The 19689-nt window shown below is 41.3% G+C and overlaps 1 protein-coding gene across 1 annotated transcript in view; it reads right to left on the bottom strand.

The window, feature by feature from the left end:
- Nucleotides 1-372: 372 nt before the first annotated feature.
- Nucleotides 373-19689, bottom strand: part of JAZF1 (JAZF zinc finger 1) — a 187627-nt gene continuing 168310 nt past the window's right edge. The window contains exons 4-5 of the mRNA XM_054273604.1: nt 9058-9227; nt 373-2705 (exon numbers count right to left, since the gene is read on the bottom strand). Of these exons, the coding sequence (XP_054129579.1) occupies nt 2529-2705; nt 9058-9227 (347 nt within the window). The 3' untranslated portion in view covers nt 373-2528. The remainder of the gene's footprint in view (nt 2706-9057; nt 9228-19689) is intronic.

Raw genomic sequence — 19689 nt, forward strand, 5'->3', positions numbered from 1 at the left:
TCTGAGATTAAGGCTTAGAGTAGCCTCTGTTGACTGCGGTTCCCTCCTGAACACTTACAATATCCAGCTAATGCAGGAGTTAACTAAAAACTGCATGACGTGGATGAATTGCAGTGTCCCGGGCAGCAGCAACTCATCAATGCTCATGTGCCATTTGCAGTCTAAAGATTTTTGTAACTGGGAGCTTCATACCAAGAGCTGACCTGAGGTAAAGCATGGATTTTTTTCGTACTGTAACTCAACAGCAGATGAAAACAGTTAAGACAGGATCCAAGAGTTTGAGGATACCAAAGTAAAATAAACAAATAAAAGACTACACACAGCCCAAGAACTTAACTCTAGGTTAGGAATGAGAAAAGAACAGTCTTTTTAGGTCAGAGGCAGTTTATTTTAAATGTGATTTGATTTACATTTATAAGCAGCTTTCCTGACAGGAATTCTTTAAGTTGCCTTCAGTTCTAAAACAAACCTCTGTCACTTTCAAACTTAAAGTACTTTGTCCCCAACAAAACATATGAAAATATAATTTAAAGCACACTTTTCACAGACACAGTACAATACATTCACTATACACAGTATAACAAAATAGTCCCATCTTTACCTGTTTAATAATACTGTCACAATGAATAGGTAAATAGAAACTGGAATTTCAGTTTTATAGTTGAATGGAATTTACATGCAACAATGACGTTTTACAACTGTTTAGCTGTTGAACGGAACTTGCCCAGCCTGTAGTTCTTGCACTAGGAGCAGAGCCAAAACATGTTTGCTGGCCAGATCTGTTGCCAAAGCTGCAGAAGGTGGGAAGTGGCCACTTGGGGCCTTGTGTATACCAGTAACTCTCATGTCTGGATCATCCTTTAAACCCGGCTGTCACGGTCACCTCTCTGGGCATCTGAGAGAGGGATGTTTCGCTTCACTTTGGCTGTTCTAAACACTTATTAGGATGGTTCTTACATGTTTTAATGAGACTTTTACTGTGCGGGAGAAAAGGTAATTGTCATCCTTACAAAGTTTTCCTTTAAAGCTTTGGAAAAAAAATAGAGAAAGCTCATTCCTCCTTTATGTGAGCTTTCTTTTGCACTTAAAAGAACAGGAACCAAGCCAAGGCGATGACTGTTAAAACTGGGAGTTCCTCCTGCACCCTTGCCAGGCAAAGGAGTGTTCAGGCTAGGGCTGGTGGAGGGTGCCCACCTCTGCTCCTGGCCAGCTGAACTCCAGGAATAGCACTTGTGAGAAGAATGCTCAAGGCAGGATGGCAAGCAACAAATGTTCAGGTATGGTCCAGACACGAAGCGCTCTCATGTTGGCTTTTAAGTCAGTCTCTGACCACCTGCTGCAAGAAGCACTTAATCTTTGATAAGGCTCAAATGTCATATTTCAGCAAAATTAATTGTAAAGCTAAACAGAGACTTCCAAATGGAATGCGGTGACCTACAATGAGAAGCAAAAAATGCGCAAAGAAAATCTGAAAACACAATGAATGTGAGGGAGAGGCATTAGAACTCCCTTAGCACAACTAACGGACCTCCTTAAACCATGCGCTGAATTTCTCATTTTTATTTGCAACCGCAGCACATGCTCGTACAGTAGTTGCAAGAATTGGCAACACATAAAACATTAAATCTGTTGGCAATAGAGAACTACAAAGTGCTTCAAAACTTCATCTGAGATGAAGATAATTGTTTCTCACACACACATAAATTTGCACTTAAGTATTTCCAAGTGTCTTTCTAACAGATAGTTCAGGGGTAAATATTTAGTTGGACTTGGATATTGGTCCTCAAAAGTTTGATGGGCATGAACATAATATGACATCTTGTACAGAGAAAAAAAATGTAATTGCTAACACTAAAGTGATTGTTTACTAGTTCGAATGGCAAGGTTTTCAGCATTTCAAAAGGGAGGAAAAAAAAAAGATTTGCAAGATAATATAAAATACAGCAAGCACACCTTTTTATGTATGTTATTTAAGTATGAAAATATTTTTAGCATATTATGTTAAACATTCTTTCTTATTTATATTTCCATTACCTAAAAGACTTGCTACTCCACTGATAACTCCGTTATGTAAGGCATGTTAACTATAGTTTGATGAGGGCTGTACTGTTTTGGTTTTGCACACACATTGACAGATGCATCGAAAGTCTTCATCATGTTACAATCTTGAAAGGATGTCAGTGCCAAGCTCTCCTCCTCGCGCTCCTGTCCCACACGTCAGTACAACTAAATATGCAACGTCCCCCTAGTTCTTATTTTTTTTGTTTTTTGGAGAAAAATGTTCTGAAGAACCTATAGCTTTTATAGCACCTTATCTCAAAGTAATGAAAATGGGTAAGATGATAACATGTGCAAATGTACAAAATCATTAACTCTACAAAGATACATCATTCCAAAATTACAGAAAATTTTAAAGCATGCATTTAATTTTTTTAAAGGGTTGCTGAGTGCTTCCCCTGAAAAAGGTGGCTGTTCTCAAAATCAGCAACTGCTGGTGAGGATTTCTTGGCACATTTGTGACCAGCATGTTATTGCTGCATCTTCCTGATGATCTCAGCAGACACGGGGGGATGGAAATTGATTGTGTGGTGCCGCAGGCCCTGAGCTGTCTTGTAACTCTTTCCACAGCGACATTTGAATGGTTTGCGTACGCGGATTTGTGTTCGGTGGCCGTTCTTGGCGTGGTACTTGATACCGTTCACATTCTGTGAGGGAGAAGGGAAAATGTCAGTGCTCAGGTGGGCTGACACGGGCTCTGCTTCCAGTTAAAACTTGAAAATGGATCAATGTTATGAGCAAAATCCTGTAACTGCCAGGAGCCAGCAGCTCCCACTGGGTATTACACATGGGCTGCACTCCCAGGGTACCAGATGGGACAAGGAAAACAATTTCAAAACTTACCTACCTGGCTTATTCTGATTTTTATCTCCCAACAGACGTCACTTCCCAAAGAATACCATTTAATGGACTCACACATGGTTGCTCTTTGCGTCCTGACATCTTTTTCATATAGCACTGACAAATCTTATTCAGAGGTTCATTTACAAGCAAACAAAGAATTGGCATGAAAACTTGGGTCACACCTCTTTAAAGAGCTGAGACTCCCCCATGGTGGGTCTGTTCTGTTTTGTGTCATTGTGTCTAGATACGTCTTTTAGCTCCAGCAAATTCTGATCGTTTACACATTGCCTCCAAAGAAATAACTGCAGGGAATGCTTAACTCAAAAAAGTTACACAGGACGCTTAAAAAATAATCCAGAGAAGCTGTCTTCAAAATAGCTATTGTTTGGGAATACTCCACAGCTAAAACTGGAGAGCTTATCCCCACTAGTGCAAAACACAGCAACACAACACACACCCTGTTACACTGGCAAGGGTGGGAAACAGGCCACACTTCTGCCATGTCAACCAAAAAACCTTACTAAACATAAATCAAAGTAATTCCCCTGTCTTCCTTTTCACATATTTCTGGCAAAAAATGGAAGAAGCTGTTGTGATCTCAGCAGCTGTTCTGATACTGTTCTGTGGAGTATACTGGAGTCTCTCATCTGCTCCCAGTAAAAGAGCTCGGATTTTTGGATGAATAAGCAAAGGCATACTGTCTTTCATTTGAGCTTCTCCTAGGATGAAACCAAAGAAGATAGTGTTTGTGACAAAAAGAGACAGTTCCAAGGCTGTCCTGTGTTCTCTCTAAAGATTCCAGATATGTATCTAAGTATTTTTTAAAGATTAAATATAATAGAAAAGTTAAATAGAAAAGAAAAAGCTAAAAAGATAACATCAACTAACAGCCTGCATATTAAACAACCCACTAAATAAGGTCTTAGGGATTTTGTCTTTGCTGAATGACTGCCTGGTGTTACACGTAACAGGAAGTCCCCTTGGCTCTTTAAACAACAAGTTTTATCAATGTGCAGCTTACAGTAAGTGGAAGCTCCAGCTTGGAACTCACAGAAAAGCTGTCTCAAATATCCACCCTGGAAAAGAGGTGCAAGACTGCAAGCAACTGCTCCTCCCACAGATTCGTGCTCCTCTTCTCCAGAGCATCCAGGCAGTGACTCCTCACCTGAAGTTGCAAATCCAGCCTCTGAATTGTCCTTTACACCCTTAAAAATTCTGGACAACCCCTGCACAGCTGTCTCCTGGAGACGTGGGAGCTGAGAATCCTCCACCTCCAACACCAACCAGACACAGGAACATGAGCCATCAGGGCAGGGTTTGTCTGGGTGCAGAGCACTCAGAGGAGGCAGAAAGCTCTAGCACAACCCAAGAGCACATCAAAGCTACACATCAGCCTCAACAAGAGTCAAGGGAATTCCCTGCAACTAATCTGAAATCCTGGGGCAGCTTTTGGATGCACTCACAGGGCCATTGGGGTGAGGGGACCAGGATTGTCACTGGGTGGCAGGAGGACTTCATAAGGTATCTGTCATTATCTGTGTACCTTTAAGGACCTGTGCCTTCTAAAGAGGAGAAAATCTGGGGGTGACCTGCTAAACTTCTGCTTCTGCACTGAAATTTTTAAAACAAGCCCTATTACCTATAGTAACAATATTTTCCTAACAAAAACCTGTTCTTGTTTTAATTTTTTTAAGAAATCTCTTCTAGATACTTTTGAGGTACTATCAATTGCTACAGACGCCATAAATCTGCAATCACAAATTCCCTCACCATTCCATGCCAATGGTACTCTTCTCCTGATCCAGGTTTTTTAATGATCCATCAGCCCCTGTAAACCCCCATTCCTTGGTGAAAGGGGAGAAAGTATTTTCAGGCAGCAAAGTTTAAGGAGATGCTAAAGCATAAACCTAAAGGGATGAATTGGGCCATGGAAGGTTGGAAAAACAGTAACCACACAGAGCATAAGGAACTTGTGTAATGTGAAATTTGACCTGTACTTCTGTCTAAAAGGAAACTGTTGTTAGAATTACAGTGACTCTTCGGCACTTTTTCCACTGCTGCAATGTAAACACTTTGTTGTACGTCTGGGCTGAGTTTGCTGAGGTGCAGCAAAAGCCATGGCCAAACTCGTGCATCACTTTTATTGCTCTGGTTACTTAAGTTGCTCACTATTTACTCTCACAGATGATTGAGGAAGAAGATGGCCATAGAGAAGGGCACTCTAAAAATCTTGAACAGGAGGAAACAATTATTAACCTGGGACCAGATCAGGAGGCGATAGAGAAGTTTAGACTGGCACTACCTGGTTTGCAAGGACACAAAGTCTCTTGTTGGCAGGGCCCCTTTTGCACGGCAGGATTCACAAAGGCACTACACTGCAGAGAACCTGCCAGCCCCACTTCAAGTAGGAAAAGACATCTCAAAAGGATGATTTGAGAGATTTCTTGTTTCAGCCTTGGATATTCATACATGTTTTTGTACTCTTGGCTCTTCATCCCAAAATCTTCTTTGTGGGTCCAGTTCCTCTGCTTGACTTGCAAGCTCTGGCTTCCTCCTTTCTTTCAAGTAAATTCCCTTGCTTCCCTCTCACTTCAAAATTCTCCTTCCCTAAGCTCCACTGAGTTTCACCACTCATAGGTCAGCCTTCCTGGGGGTTTGTGCCACCTGACAGGACCCTCATCCTTCCACCTGCCAGACAGTGCCTCAGCAGCCTTGGAAGGTACCCCTTCTCCTCTTTCCCAAGGCCAAGAAAAGTCATGGATATAAGCTACATTCTGGATGCACTGAAATCTGTTATTCTTTTTATTACTAATTTTGCACAAACTAGAGAATTTACGACAAATAGTCCAGGGTTTTCTCTATATTAGCATATATGAATTATTTGTGGGGTTTGTTGTATCTACTTCATTTTCAAACTTCATTTGCTCTTTGGATGTTGCCTGAGTAAGTTTATCTACATCTTAATCACATTTTCAAAGTCCTTCTCCAGAACTAGAGACCACTCAGGGGTACTGAATCAAAGGAAAACTAATCAACACTTTCATAAATCCCCATTTTAGCTCCTACAAAGTGGTATTTTGCAAAGCACATTAACTACTCAATAACCATACACTTCTGGACAGGACATCTAAATTTGGATGTGAATCCAAAGTCTGGTGCAGGTGAACTCCACAGAAACAAGGATTATTCCTTTGGGTTCCTTGGAATCACATACATGATTTTCTAAAAATCAAATTTCAGGCATCAAAGATTAATCACAGGAAGAAAAATCACCCATAAATGGAAAACTAGAAAGTAAATATAACTTCTTCTCTACCTCAATAAGCATAATTAGAGAAGAAAGCAAGCTTCAGAAATTAGTTCAAAGACTTGTGTGTAAAGCATCTAGAAGTCAGTGTACTTCAGGTTTATTCAGATGTTTCTGACTATCCCACATGTAACTTAAAGAAAAATATTTCTCCCAGCATCTGTGGCTTCTCAAGAAAATCTCTGCCACACTATGCAGACTACCAATATATGTTGTAAGCAAAATAATTTTTAAAATAAAGTTCCTGAGGAACGACGAAATCTTTATGACTATTTGCACTGCCTATGGGAAAGCGCCAGGAGACAGCAGCTGGGCAGGCGGCCAGCGGGGGCTTCTGATACACATCTGGGCTTGTGTATAAACATGTTCTCCTTACAGTTTCCATTGTCCGCCCCAGCCCGTTCCTTTGGAGTGTTTGTTGTACTCATTCTTGTCTTATTTACCTTTCCATAATGACTTTTCAGTGCAGAGGCCATCTCTTATCCTTGAACATTGTTTGCAAAAAGGTGCCCCATCCCTACTGGGTCCTTTAAGCAGTACTGAAATACAAATAAAATCTCTAAAAATACCATTCTGCTTCTCAAGCTTACGTCACCTAAGGCCAGACAAAAGAAAACTGTGTATATCCTCCTTTCCTCCTCTCTCCCTAAAGGAATGCATCCTTTCTCAGCTGTAAAGTGAGCCTGGCAATTACTGTATGTGCATGTCTGTGTTCCTGTTTGGAGCACTATAATTGTTTTACAGTCCTGACTGTGATTATCCAGTACCCACCAGAAAATCCCAGTGCTTTGATCACAGGACTCCCTACCCAGACTCCGTCAGACAAGCGGGTTAAGCAGAAGGAAGATAAAGAGGAAACAAGAAACACAGCTGACACAAAGCTAAAAGGAAGGAAACAAAGATAAAAATGCAAAAAGAAAAAATATAGGCTGAAAATAAAAAAGGGAGGAAACAGAGCCCACAGAAAAGAGAAATGAGGTGAGGCAGAGTTTAAGGAAATGTGCTTTTCTATCAGGACTAAACAGAGGTGAGTCTCTTACAAGAATACGGTACTTTTTATTTACTGCTGTTCCCTGTCAGCCCCTCTAAGGGTCATTAATTTGTTCCCCTGCCTGGCTGGTCTACCATTAATGGTGTACAAGATATCCCTTATAGACAGTCCTCATGCATTTGAGATGAAGGTAGTGAGATAGCAGGAGCAGGCACAAACAGCTTGCTCATTTGGGCAATAAAAAGACAGAGGCCTGGCAGTCAAACAGAGAACAGACAGGATATAGCAAATTACAGGGTTCTCCTTCCAGACTTTGCCATTAAGCGAATGTTTTCTGCAATGCATAGATGCCCTCTGGGCACACAACTTCTAACAATCACCATGGCTTGTTTGCTTCCTGAGCTAGGGGATTTAGCTTTTTATACCATACCCTCTGTCTGGCACAGCTCCTGCCACACGCAAGGAAAATATTGATCTTCAATAATGGGAGTTTATCTGCAAAATAATGCTTGCAAGTAGTCAAAAACCATCTTTCCCTCTGCCCTGGCCCTGGAGATGGTGTTCAGGTTTTTTTGTAACTGGAGAATAAACATTATATAGTTCAGGATAATCTCAACAAAAAAACTTGTATGTCCCTGAGAAACGAGCACACTGCTTTCTTTTCCATGTTTTATGAAACAGTGTTGTCAGGGTTAAGTGGTCTGTACAGGAACCTGAGTCTTGTGATTTGCTGCTATGGGAGCTGCTGCAGCATCACTGAAACAGGCTTTCATCCACTACATGGTTTCATGCACAGGCTTTCCATTCTTGCCACAGCTGTTTTATCTCAAATGCTATTGGCCTTCCTCTACTTCTATTTCATACTTCTGCTTTCTTTTAAGTCCCTACTTACCAGTTATTTAAAGGACAAGCCATAAAATACAACCAACCCAGCCACCATGGTTTTTCTAGGGTGTACAGTTGGATTTTCCAGTAGTTCATGCAAAAACTTTAGAAAACAACTTAGAGGAAGTGTGCTCACCCACTACTTCCATTATGTCAGTTAGAGAATGCCATACTGAACTGCAAGATGTTCCACACAATTTCATCTGTCTCTGTACTAAAGCAACACTCCTGTAACATCCTGGCATGTTCTACACTGGCAAGCTCAAGGTTCCAGTTTAGAAATGCTTCAGTCACATAAAAACCACAAAAATTTCTCATGATGGAGAGCAATTAAAGAATGGGGCAGGGTGGGGGTGTCAGGGAATTGTTTCCCAGGGTGTCACACAAGGGGATGCATGTGGGGTCACTGATGGCTGTGTAAATATGTCATGGGAACTCGGACCCAGGACAGAATGATGCCAGAATTTCTGCAAGGCTCTGCCTTCCCAAGGTGAATTCTGACTTGCACAATGTTAACCACCACATTCCACACATCATCTTTAACAGAAAATGCACCGTCTCACTAAAGAGGAGGCAGTATCTCTAGGAGTTAAGCAGAAGGAATTGTTCCTGGCACAGATGGACAGAAGCTTTTCATTTCATGTTTCTGAAGGGGACCCAGGAGATTATCTTGCTTGTAGTACCTCTGGCATTCTGCAATTAATTTGTCTAAATAATAGAAAGCTCATTAAAAGCTTTTGCTCATGTAAAGCAAGAGTTGCAATATGTAATCTCTCTTGACAGGCAGTCATCCCTTGTAAAATGGATAAACCTGGCTGTGCTTGAGAGGAAACTAGTGAATAAAATATTCTGCTAAAATATCACAAAAATAATTGTGAATATCTATTAAATGAGAAGAGTGCAAACTGATTTTAGAGGCTTTCCCCACCACCTACAACAGCAGGAAATGAGGTAGGTCTGCACTACTACTTACCTTATATCTTTTTTTACATCCAGGAACAGGACAGGCAAAAGGTTTCTCATCCCCTCCATTCATGCACATTGAACTAAGGATAGCTTCAGAGCTGATAGCACTTTCTGTAGTCCAGGACTCATCACTGTCTGATTCTTCATAGTCTACTTCCTCTTCATCATATTCACTACCTAGAAAAGCAGGGTAGTCAGATAAAACAAGAATAAATAAGTGCACAGCGAGATAGCCCATTCTGCATTTATTACATCAGCTACAATGACTTGTAATTTCCCCACTTTTGTCTTTTCTGGAAGATAGTTATTTTAAATTTTACAACCGTATCTTTCTTGTAGTTATTTATTCCTTCATAAAGACACCAGTGGTTCTTTTTCTAATAACCAGGACAGGCATTATTAATATATCTTCATAAACTGTTAACTGCACGGCACAGAAAGTTCAAAGGACTGATTTTAAAATGCAGTTTCATTGCTTCTCAAACACCAGGATCCAGGATCTTTCCCAGTGCCCTAACGGAAAATGCGCTCCCTCCCCTTCCCCAATTAAAGCTAATTTTAAGGCATTTCTTTATGCAATACAATACTGAAGAGTGTAATTCTACAGATCATAAACAGTGTAAAATAATATGTTGACAAGTCCTAATGCATTTACTAGCCCTTTGGAATTAATAGGAATTATAGCACAACATTAATAAGAATTATATTGTAGCAATTATAGTTGTGAAATTCATTCCCTCAGGTGTGGGTATAAATTGCATTGTGTGGCTGCCCTGAACAGACCGCATTATGTTCCAGATATGCTAAGACAGCCATCTGAGCAGCTGGTGCTGAGTTTATTTATTATTTTTAATTGCAATAACTATTAATGAAATCCTCTGAAGAAGTTAAATGTGAAACAAGAGAAATTAGAAAAGCAGAATTCCAACTGTAAAAATACACTTGAAAAAAGAAAAGCAGGGGAGGGAAGAGCCGCAGCTGATTAAAAAGAAAATATATGCACAGAGGGAGAGAGAGGGAAAGCCGAGGGAAACTTCTGTGGTGTCAGCAGGAGGTGGTGCTGTGTTTTCCCTCCCCTTTCTTCTTTCCCTTTCCCAGCTCTGCTAAATTTTATCCTTTCTGCTGAAAGACAATTTGGCTCCGAGTGCTGGAATAGCTCCCGCTATTAAAGACAGTTATGTGACACTTGCATGGCTCTTCCCTCATGTGCCCTTTCAGTGCACAGCTCTGAGCAGCCCTGCCCACCGAGGAGAAAACGCAGACAGATGCCTCATGGCACTTTAAAACATTCTGAATTCACAGGGAAAACCCACACTGCCAAGTACAATGGGTTTCTAGGGGTGTTTCTGCTTCTGCTGAGACTCCATACGTACCGCCTCTCTGGACTCCCCCTTCCCCAGCACTCCCAGTCAGACTCAGCACCGAGTAACAACACGTGGCAACTGGTGGCTGCCAGCAGCCAGGGCTCCTGAGCTTTGGGCAGGACAGATGTCAGGCTGTCCACGTTTCTGTCCCGTGGCTCCCATCTGTCTGGGATGGAGCGCAGATGAGCAAAGAGGGACGGTTTCCCACCAGCGACAAGCGTCGGCACGAGCGCACGCACAGGCCCTGCAGCACATCTGGAAAACTCTGCCCTGCCGACTGCGGCTCCTCATCCCACTCGCAATGAGCGAGAGCCAAAGAAAGCATTATTGACCTCTTAAAATATTTCTGAACTCTAGGAACAGTTAACCTAAAATGAAGTTAAGAGTTGTTATAGTTTAATTAACTAATAAAAAAATGGAGGCAAAACCACAACTCTGCTTCTACGATTTCCTGCCCTTGATTGTATCTGGATGGAAAAAATTCCTCAAGCTGTTCCTTTCAAACCTTTTAGCTCAGTGGGGTTTTTTTAAAGCAAATGAAACAGAAAACCCTATTGTAAACACACATATGCACTCCTAGGATGACAAAACATACAGTTCTAAACACTGATACCAACAATTTCTGTCTTTATAATCACCCCCCGCCGTGTGCCCCCTTAAAAGTGGGTGATTTCCGCCCAAATAGGATTTTGTCCTCCTGAAGAAAACATCATTTGAAACTGTACAACATCTCTTAGGGACACCACTCCTTTTAGTGATGATAAGGAGTATGCATTCATGAAGCAACAATCAGTGCTCTTTAAAACTTAATATGCAATATGATGTATAAAGTAAGAGATACACAACACAGTGGGAAGAAGCTGCAGTCAGTACTGTTTTGCATTTCCTTAGGTTTTCCTGGAGGGATTAGGGGGTGCCCTTTTAATTTTTCTAGTAGTTTCGTACAGTAAGATCCAATTCTGTAAAAACGTCTGCCTGTACTTCAAAGGTAGACTCAGTGAAAGAGACAGAGGAGTCCAAACTGTGTGTGTGAGATCAGACCACCCTTATGGTTTTCTTTTCACTGGCTTACCCGAACAAAAATGCAAGATTTGGTCTAGTAGACTCAAAGCAGTTCTTTAACCAGTTTAAGCAAATGATCCATCATCTTAAATTTTTAAATTCAGATGTCACTACAGATTTTATAAATACAATGAGCTTTTTTATATGAATGACCGTATAAATATGTACTTCTTGAACAAAACAGTAATACTAATGGTGCAGTATGACTTCATATGAAGCTGGAACTGCAGCCTATCACTGCTTTTATCTAACAGTGTCCTACTGAACTCAAGTGCTTCTACTTTCTTAAAAAAAATAAAAATGAGAAACCCCAAATATATTTAAAAGGATCTTAGTATAAGGAAAATGCAAAAAAATTTACTGCCTTGAAAAATTTCATTAGCAATAAAAATTCAACCTGAAAATAATTATGTTGTTTCAGTTGTTATAGAAAAACAACACTGATTTAGTCATGCTTTTAACCGATTCTGCCTCAGAATTTAATTTCCTCAGCTGTCAGTGTCTAAGAGCAGCAACCCATGTGGTGCCTCACCGACTGCATGCAACACACCAGAGAGGGGGGAAATAAAACAAGAGGAAAAACAAAAAGCACAACGCGCAGGTTGGCGCTGCCATTACAAACAGCCCCTGGATGAGGTGTTTTAATTAAGGAGCGCAGGGCTGAGCACGGTGGCTCTGGGAGGCCGTTCCCAGGCGGAGCAGGAGGCTCCATGTCAGGTGTACAAACTGCAACCCGAGCTGGCGCTGCCCCGGCTCCCGGGCAGCGTTCCCGGGACCAGCCGTGCGCGAGGGGAAGCGCGCAGCAGCGCACTTTGATCAAGACACAGTGAGTTAATTGCTTGCCTTTTTTTTTTTTTTTTAAAGTTGCTTGGTGTTTCACAATTATATCTGTAAATATTTACTTTTTTAAAGGAAAAAGAAAAAAAAAACAAATTTAAGTGCCTTTGCATCTAACCTATGGCCTGCTCCAGGGTGTAACAACTGCGTGACTGGGGCAGTGTTTGCAGTAACTCTTCAGAGAGGTCCCAGAGAGCTGCCTTGCTGAGCTCTGCTTGGATGCTGCCATGCTCATGGAAAACAGGATGCCCTGCTGGGGCACGCTGCCCTCAGGGCACTGAGCTGAGCCATTCCTGTAGCATGTGGGCCAATGGCTCTACCCTTCCTCCTCACGCTTGGAAAGCACACCGAATGTTCCTCCCACTGAAAAATATGAGAACTAGGCTTCAGAAGCTTGAATAGCAAAAAAAACCTCCCCCAAAACTTGACAACACACAGTTCTATAAGAAAAAACATCTAAACATCTGGCTGATAGAGAAGCACATGCTTTCAGCAAGGCACTATACAAATATACAATATAATTATCATAACTAAATACTAGTTCTACCATAGCAACAAAAAACAAACCCAAAACCCTCTCCGCTGGCAATGCTTTTTCTGAGGCTTCTTGCTAGATCATTGCTCTTTAACATAATATCCAGTTTCATCATCTGGCTTTCATTCAGAGACCCTAAACAGTTCTACCTTGGCCTAACCTAAACCACTGCTTTATTATCCAAATAACTCAGTAACATCTTCTTAATATTGCACCCGCCCTCGCATGCAATATTCCCTCAGTCCTGGCCCACAAAGCCATTTCCCCACTCCTCATTCTAGCGACCTTGCCAAAAGACTCACTTCATCTGTGCTGCCCCCAGCAGATCAAAAAATGAAACAAAAGAAAAGCAAGGAAAGAATGCTAGCTCAGCCTTTCTTTTTCCCCTGCAATTTTCCATGCTGAGACAATGCCACTACTCCTCAAAGGGGAGGCGAATTCCACTAGGCACAGCTCACAAAGTATGCCATATTGGAGCCAGATAGCACATAAAATTACCTGCTATGAGAAGCCACAAAATATACTGGGTCACAAAGAGTTCCAGCAAGTTACTTCTCTTGTAATTTTCACACTGCATTTAAACAACCCATCACAAATAAGAAGCTGTCCATGTCACAGACAAAAGTAAAGACATGCACCAAAAGGGATTATGATTACTGCCTGCAGGGTAAGAAGCCTTTGTAGTTTGACAAAAAGCAAAACTGACCGTAAAGACTTGGTCTGCACCTCTGCTGCCAGTCAGTTTTCCTATCAAAATCAGTGAGAATATCACTTAATCCTACAGCAAACATCTCACCTCTTCAATGCCCATCTACTACTTTCTCATTTTCCAGCAGATGAAGTCAGTACTTTAAAGAGCTCAGAAATAGTTTGCAGAGAGCTAATTCATTTGACATTATGGAACAGATAACATACCAGCTACACTGCTGAAAATCTGGGGCCTCATCTTTTATATTTCTGGGGTTCATTCTGTATTCACTTTAGCTAAGGTAGATTCTGCCTTTTGCATGAGTGGATTCATTCTATCATGAGATTTACAGAGGATTTTCCCTTGAACTTCAAATGAATCTTGGTTCTATAGCAGGTGCACAGCATTTGTTGCTGCATAGCTTTTCAAATATAAGGACTTCTCTCCTGTGTCTTTAAATAGAAAAAAGACAAAGCTGATTTAAACCAGCACAAGCTGTGTGTGCCATTTTAATGAGCAGGATCTATCTTGACCTCTGATCAAGAACATTATGAGTTCTTCCTTTCTCCTCCCATGAAGAAAAGCAAACCCAAAACATCCTTGCCAATTATTTCTGTGACCAGAAAGCATACATTTAAGTATACAATGAATAACTGTGAGCAAATAGCTTACTGCAGTGGGAACCAACATTGCTAGTGTCACCAAAAGTTCATGGTAATTCCATGGATTTCTCATAAAAATTCAGCTTCACACTTTGTCCCGTGTGAGACTTGCAGTTTGTATTTCATAGAAACAGTTTTATGAGAGCACTTCTTATGTTAAGAATTCTGCATTCCCGTATAATGCGACAGATTCCTTGACAAAAAAAGTGACTTATTAATACTGTGTGAATTTTGGGTTAACACTAAAGCACATTTATGGATTTGTCAGACTTCTTCCCTCTGTGCCCATGGATGCACACAGCAGGGACAATGTTCCTACAGCTGATACTCATTGCTGATCTAAAAACATATCAAGTCATTCAAAATGAAATATTCTTCCTTCATATAAAGAACAGGAAATAAATGCTCAGTGCAATGAATGAAAAGCCAGTCAAATAACAGCAGCCATGCAAGCCTTTAGTCTAGAAGCTGTAGCAGGACTCACTCAGCTGAGAGCTGGTACAGGTGGCACAATGCACTGGCTCTGCAAACTCCAGCAACAAATGTCAGACACTGAACCATCCAGACACACTAAGCCAGGGTCTTTGTCACTTGCTTGCTTTGGTGGGTGGAGAGAGGGGACTCAGAGGACAGAAAGCGGTTTTCAGCCTTTGTAAAAAGTCCACTGAGATTAATTTCTTACATTTTCAAAAATACTTTTACCATTCATGCCCACAAAGATGATATAGACACAACTGAAGAAAACCCAGAGAGGTTTAACAGAGCACTGTGCAGTGCTACAGACACTGGCATTTTAGACAGCAAGTGCCATTCCAGTTTGGATTAAGCACCTAAGCACAACAAGCACTAGGTTCACCTCAATGAAGGCCAGAGCACGTGGGTATAAGCACAGGGAGGTGAATTTTTGTTCTTCTCCCAGTAAATATTCCTGATCCTCATTTCTGGGCGAGGAGGGGCAATTCTGTGCTCAAAGCCAGCTGCATGCTCGGAACTTTGCCGTCACTGGCGGGAGCTGATTGAGATGGCTATGGTTTGTCAAACAGGGCTGACAGAGGCCTCCATCCCTCTTCATGATCACAGCAGAGCCATGAAAATGGCAATTAGCACTTACCAGGGCCTTGGCCCTGCGCCAGGCGGGGCTCAGGGCTGTCCCTCAGCCGCTGCCAGCCCCGCACAGCGCGTCCCGCGGGCTCTGGCTGCTGCCGCCGGCATCCTCCTCTTCCCATGACACCAGTCAGAGCAGGATTCGGCCAGAACTATGTCTTCTGCAGAAACCACCCTTCCTTTTCTCTTTTCCAGTCCTCTCCTAGCTCAGATCAAGTATCAAGCGCTAAATAATGAGCTGTTAGGATGTGTTACTGCCCAGAAGAACTAATTTTCTATTGTCTCTGGCTGAAGCAAGGCTCAGCTAATGAATAAGCACCAAGAGAATTTAAAAAATGTACCTCATGTAATGATGTGAACACGGATTCAAATACAAAGAACAGTATGCTTTTTTATCATTCTGGGCACAAAGCACTTGAAAGCACCAGAGAAAATAAGTTGGGCAAAAAAATCCCCCACAAAAAACTTTTCTGTGTTTGTTTGCATCACTTGAAGAGTAGCTTTCAGACCACACTTTCAGACCTCCACTGCTATAACCAAAGGAGGGAACATTTAAGCATCCAAGGTTATGGGCAGGTATTTCTGGACATCCTCTGCCCTCTCTCCCAGTCAAATGGCAACTGTAAATTGCACAGTCACAGGGACAGTCTGAAAAGATCCTTCCCCCAGCTATTTTGGAGGGTGGTACTTCAAACAGGATGAACCCACACACAGTTAAACATCCAGCACCCTGGTGTTTTAAATGACATGGTAGATAGGTAAATTCCAAGATTTCACACCAACTGCAGTTTTCATTTCAGTGCTCTCAGTGTAAGCTCATACTGAATTTTAAGTGACTGAAAATGTATCCCATTACAAGGTTTGGATTCACTTTGAAAAGCATGCAAACACTCCCACTGGTAAAACATAAATCTGAATACATTGTATTTTGGTATATAATGGTTTTGGCTGAGCTAACCTATATGGGAAATCACCTTACAAGTTGGAGTTAGGCTAAAATGATAAAGGTACAAAATAAACATAAAGTTTTATACTTAAAGTGCTATTAGTATGACATTAGTGCTACATATTCTTTTTCACTGTCAGCAAAATGGATAACTATTTACACATGAGATCTGCTCTCCATTTTGGGCTACTATAGAAACAGAACTAACATACTCAGGTTAAAAAAAAAAAAAGTTCCCCAGAGCCAATAGTGGGGTTGGTGGAGCAGCTGGATTCTATCTGGCCTTAGTAGCAACTGCGTGCCATTTTCTTTCTTGATATATCTGTGTCTTGATACTGGTATAGCAAAGAACAGTCTTTAAAACTAAAGCACTGTAAATCCTAATCCAAAGTTTATAAATCCGCTTGCACACCTATATAAGCAGATATATTACAACTTACTGAATGTATAAATGCAAACAAAACATACATGTAATAAGATAAATAAATTAAAAAAAATTCCACCACTTCCAATTACTTGTGGAACAGCAACTAATCACAAAAACATGCATGTAAAGAACTGATTCTGGACAAAAACAGTCAACTGATACCACGGCATGTGTTTTGTAGAGCAGGGCTTTCTGAGAACGCTGCAGAGGTGCTAAAGCAAATTGTTATAATGTCACTGCACAATGTGCTGTTGAGGTTTTATGGTCACACTGCGCCAATAGTCTCGGGAAGTTATTTTGCATTCTTATATAAACTTTTTCCCCCAATCCTGTTTTCCACAAAAAAGGGCTTTCAATAATGTACAATCTTGTGTTTATACACAGTACAGGAAAAACATGATAAACCCAAGAACACAATCTCTGCTTTAAACATATTTAAAAACTAGATTTCTACAACTTCATGTAAACAAGAATAAGCTGTTAAACACTCACCAAAAAAGAACATAACCTTCCTGTAATTAAATGGCAGTGTTTTAAATGGCACTTTTAAAAAATCATGAAAATAAAAAAAGTAAATAAATAAATCAATCCAGCAGACCCCTCCCAATTTGAGGCTTAACCTGCAAAGTAATGTAACAGTAATAAAACCTATGCCAGCTGGAATTCTTTCTTTTTCTGGCTTTGGCATGAGAAGCAAGAGCAGGTATATGTTTGAAGAAAAACAAAGTAGGACATTTTCCACCTTTAGTCACAGGATGTTAATTGAAGTCTGGCAAATGTTTAAAGATATTCACAAAATGTTAAAAAAAAAATTAAAACCAGTTGGGGCTGAGAAAAAGAAACAATCCATCCTTCCTCCCCTCCCTTCTCTCCCCTCAAACATCTGTTCCAAACTTTTACTCCAAAAACCACAGCGAGGAACAGTCATAATTAATGTTATTTTGGCTTTTTAGTTGCTAGGCCTGCATTCCGAGGTTAGAAATACAAAAATACAAGTTCAGGGCACTATTACTGGACTTAAGGACTCTCCTGATGCCCGTAACAAAAGCGCAGTTTTTCTTTTCTCTTCTTTACCCCATTTGATAAAGGAAGAGAAGAAAAATAAAAAAAACGGTACCAGGAAACAGTTCCATGTTGAAGATAAAGGATTACAATAAAAAGTACCTACATAAATGAACTACACTTTATGAAGCTATGAAAATGCATTTGAGCCATGTTTTATGCATGCTTTACAGCTGTCCAAAAGCTGCCCAGCCACTCAGAGTGCAGGCCATAAAGCTGCTCACGCACACGGTCCCTCCGCACCCCAAGCGCCGCGCCAATCCTGCAGGGATGCACTCAGCTCCCACCAGGCTCCCCCTCCCCAGGCACTGCTGTCTCTGAGCAGGGACAGCCTGCACTACACCAGGAGTGCTGCTGATTTCAGCAGGGTGTGCCTGGGCAGGGAGTTCCGAGGTGCCCCAGTGAATGGGCTGCAGCCCGCAGCATGCGCGCCAGCCCCGGCGCAGCGCACGGAGGACCGGGGTGCGGAGGAGACGTGGAGGTGCAAGACAGCTCAGGGCCTTTTCAGCAGCTTTGGGCTGAGGAAATTTCATGTTTATGAGGCCCAAGAGGGCCACAAAGCCCTGACCAGCAACAAGGGAGGCAATGGCAAATTCTCCACTTCAATGCACCTAAGGGCCGGGAGGATTTAATCTGCATGAATATACACTGACCACTTCTCTCTGCCTGCTTCTGAAGCTCTGACCATCTAGATTTAAGAAACACCATCAGCATGATTTGAGAGCTAGCCCTAAGACTCAGAATTACCAGTAAGGCTGTCAACTACCAAACAAGAATGAAGGCTTTTGTCAGTTTAACTACACAAAAAATCTACAGGAAAGATCTGTTGTGTTTTTCATTAATCCTACTTTGAGTTTTTCAGAAAGAGATTAACCCAAGCATAAGAACACATTTGGTGGGGAGTCATGTCTCCTCCTCATTTGTAAAGACAAAGATTCTGATAAAATAAAGTGTGCACTGTGCCTGTTACACTGTCAAAAACCTTTCTCCGAGGCTGTCATTGTTTCAATCAGGTCTACAAAATGTATGCTACCAGGTGTGAGTTGTTTCAGGTGACATATCGCTGGGCTGAAATCAAAGTAGTTCTCAAATTGCTATTTTCCATTGCTCCTTGGCTTCTTGTATCCTTTGACATTAGAGGCAGAAATGCTCAGAAATTGTTGTGAATGCCACTGTCTGACTATATATGGAAAAACCTTTCAAGAGGGAGACTATGCTGGCAAGGACAAAGCACCAGCCTTCATCTTCAGCAAGAATTAGGGTGGTGTCTTCCACCTGCCAGCCACAAGCACTAAAAAGACAAGAGGATCATGTGGTTTTTAGGGGTCAGCAAATGTTTCATGGTTTTTAGTTCACTTGGAAATACACAAAAGCTACAAAGAGCCCTGTTTTTCCTAAAATGTCACATATTTTGAGAATCCTGTACTGGCTAACATCAAGTCATGATACACCATTTCCCCTGTGAAGTAAACCTCTCTGGGTTATAAGTCATTGAGTGTGAAGTGGTATGTTAGTCCTTGCTTTTTATTACTTCTGATTTGCTTTGGCCACAATGCAAGGAAAACTCAAACATTTGCTTAAGTTTCATCATCTTCAGCACACTGAAGTGCCGCCCAAATGAGCCTGGCTTTTTTTCTGCTAAACCCTAACACTGCTGTCAGTGTGCAGGCATGCAGCACCAGTGGACATGGGGTAATTTTTTCAGTCCTCAAGGTACTACAGTGGTACAGATAAATCCCATCTAATGTCACAGTGTACTATACATTTGGTATGTATATGTGTAAGTATATATGTGCACATATATACACACACCTAAATTTAAATAAACACTAAAAGCTCCATGTGGCCACTACTGTTTCTAACTTGGAGAAAAACATTTGTGTTTTCAGCTAGGAATTTTCAAGATAATGACCAGATTACTTACAAAGTTAAATAGTAAATAAATAAATAAA

This window comes from Melozone crissalis, unplaced genomic scaffold, assembly GCF_028551555.1.
Source record: "Melozone crissalis strain CALT ecotype California unplaced genomic scaffold, PUWL_Pcris_2 ptg000016l_1, whole genome shotgun sequence".
NCBI lineage: Eukaryota > Metazoa > Chordata > Aves > Passeriformes > Passerellidae > Melozone > Melozone crissalis.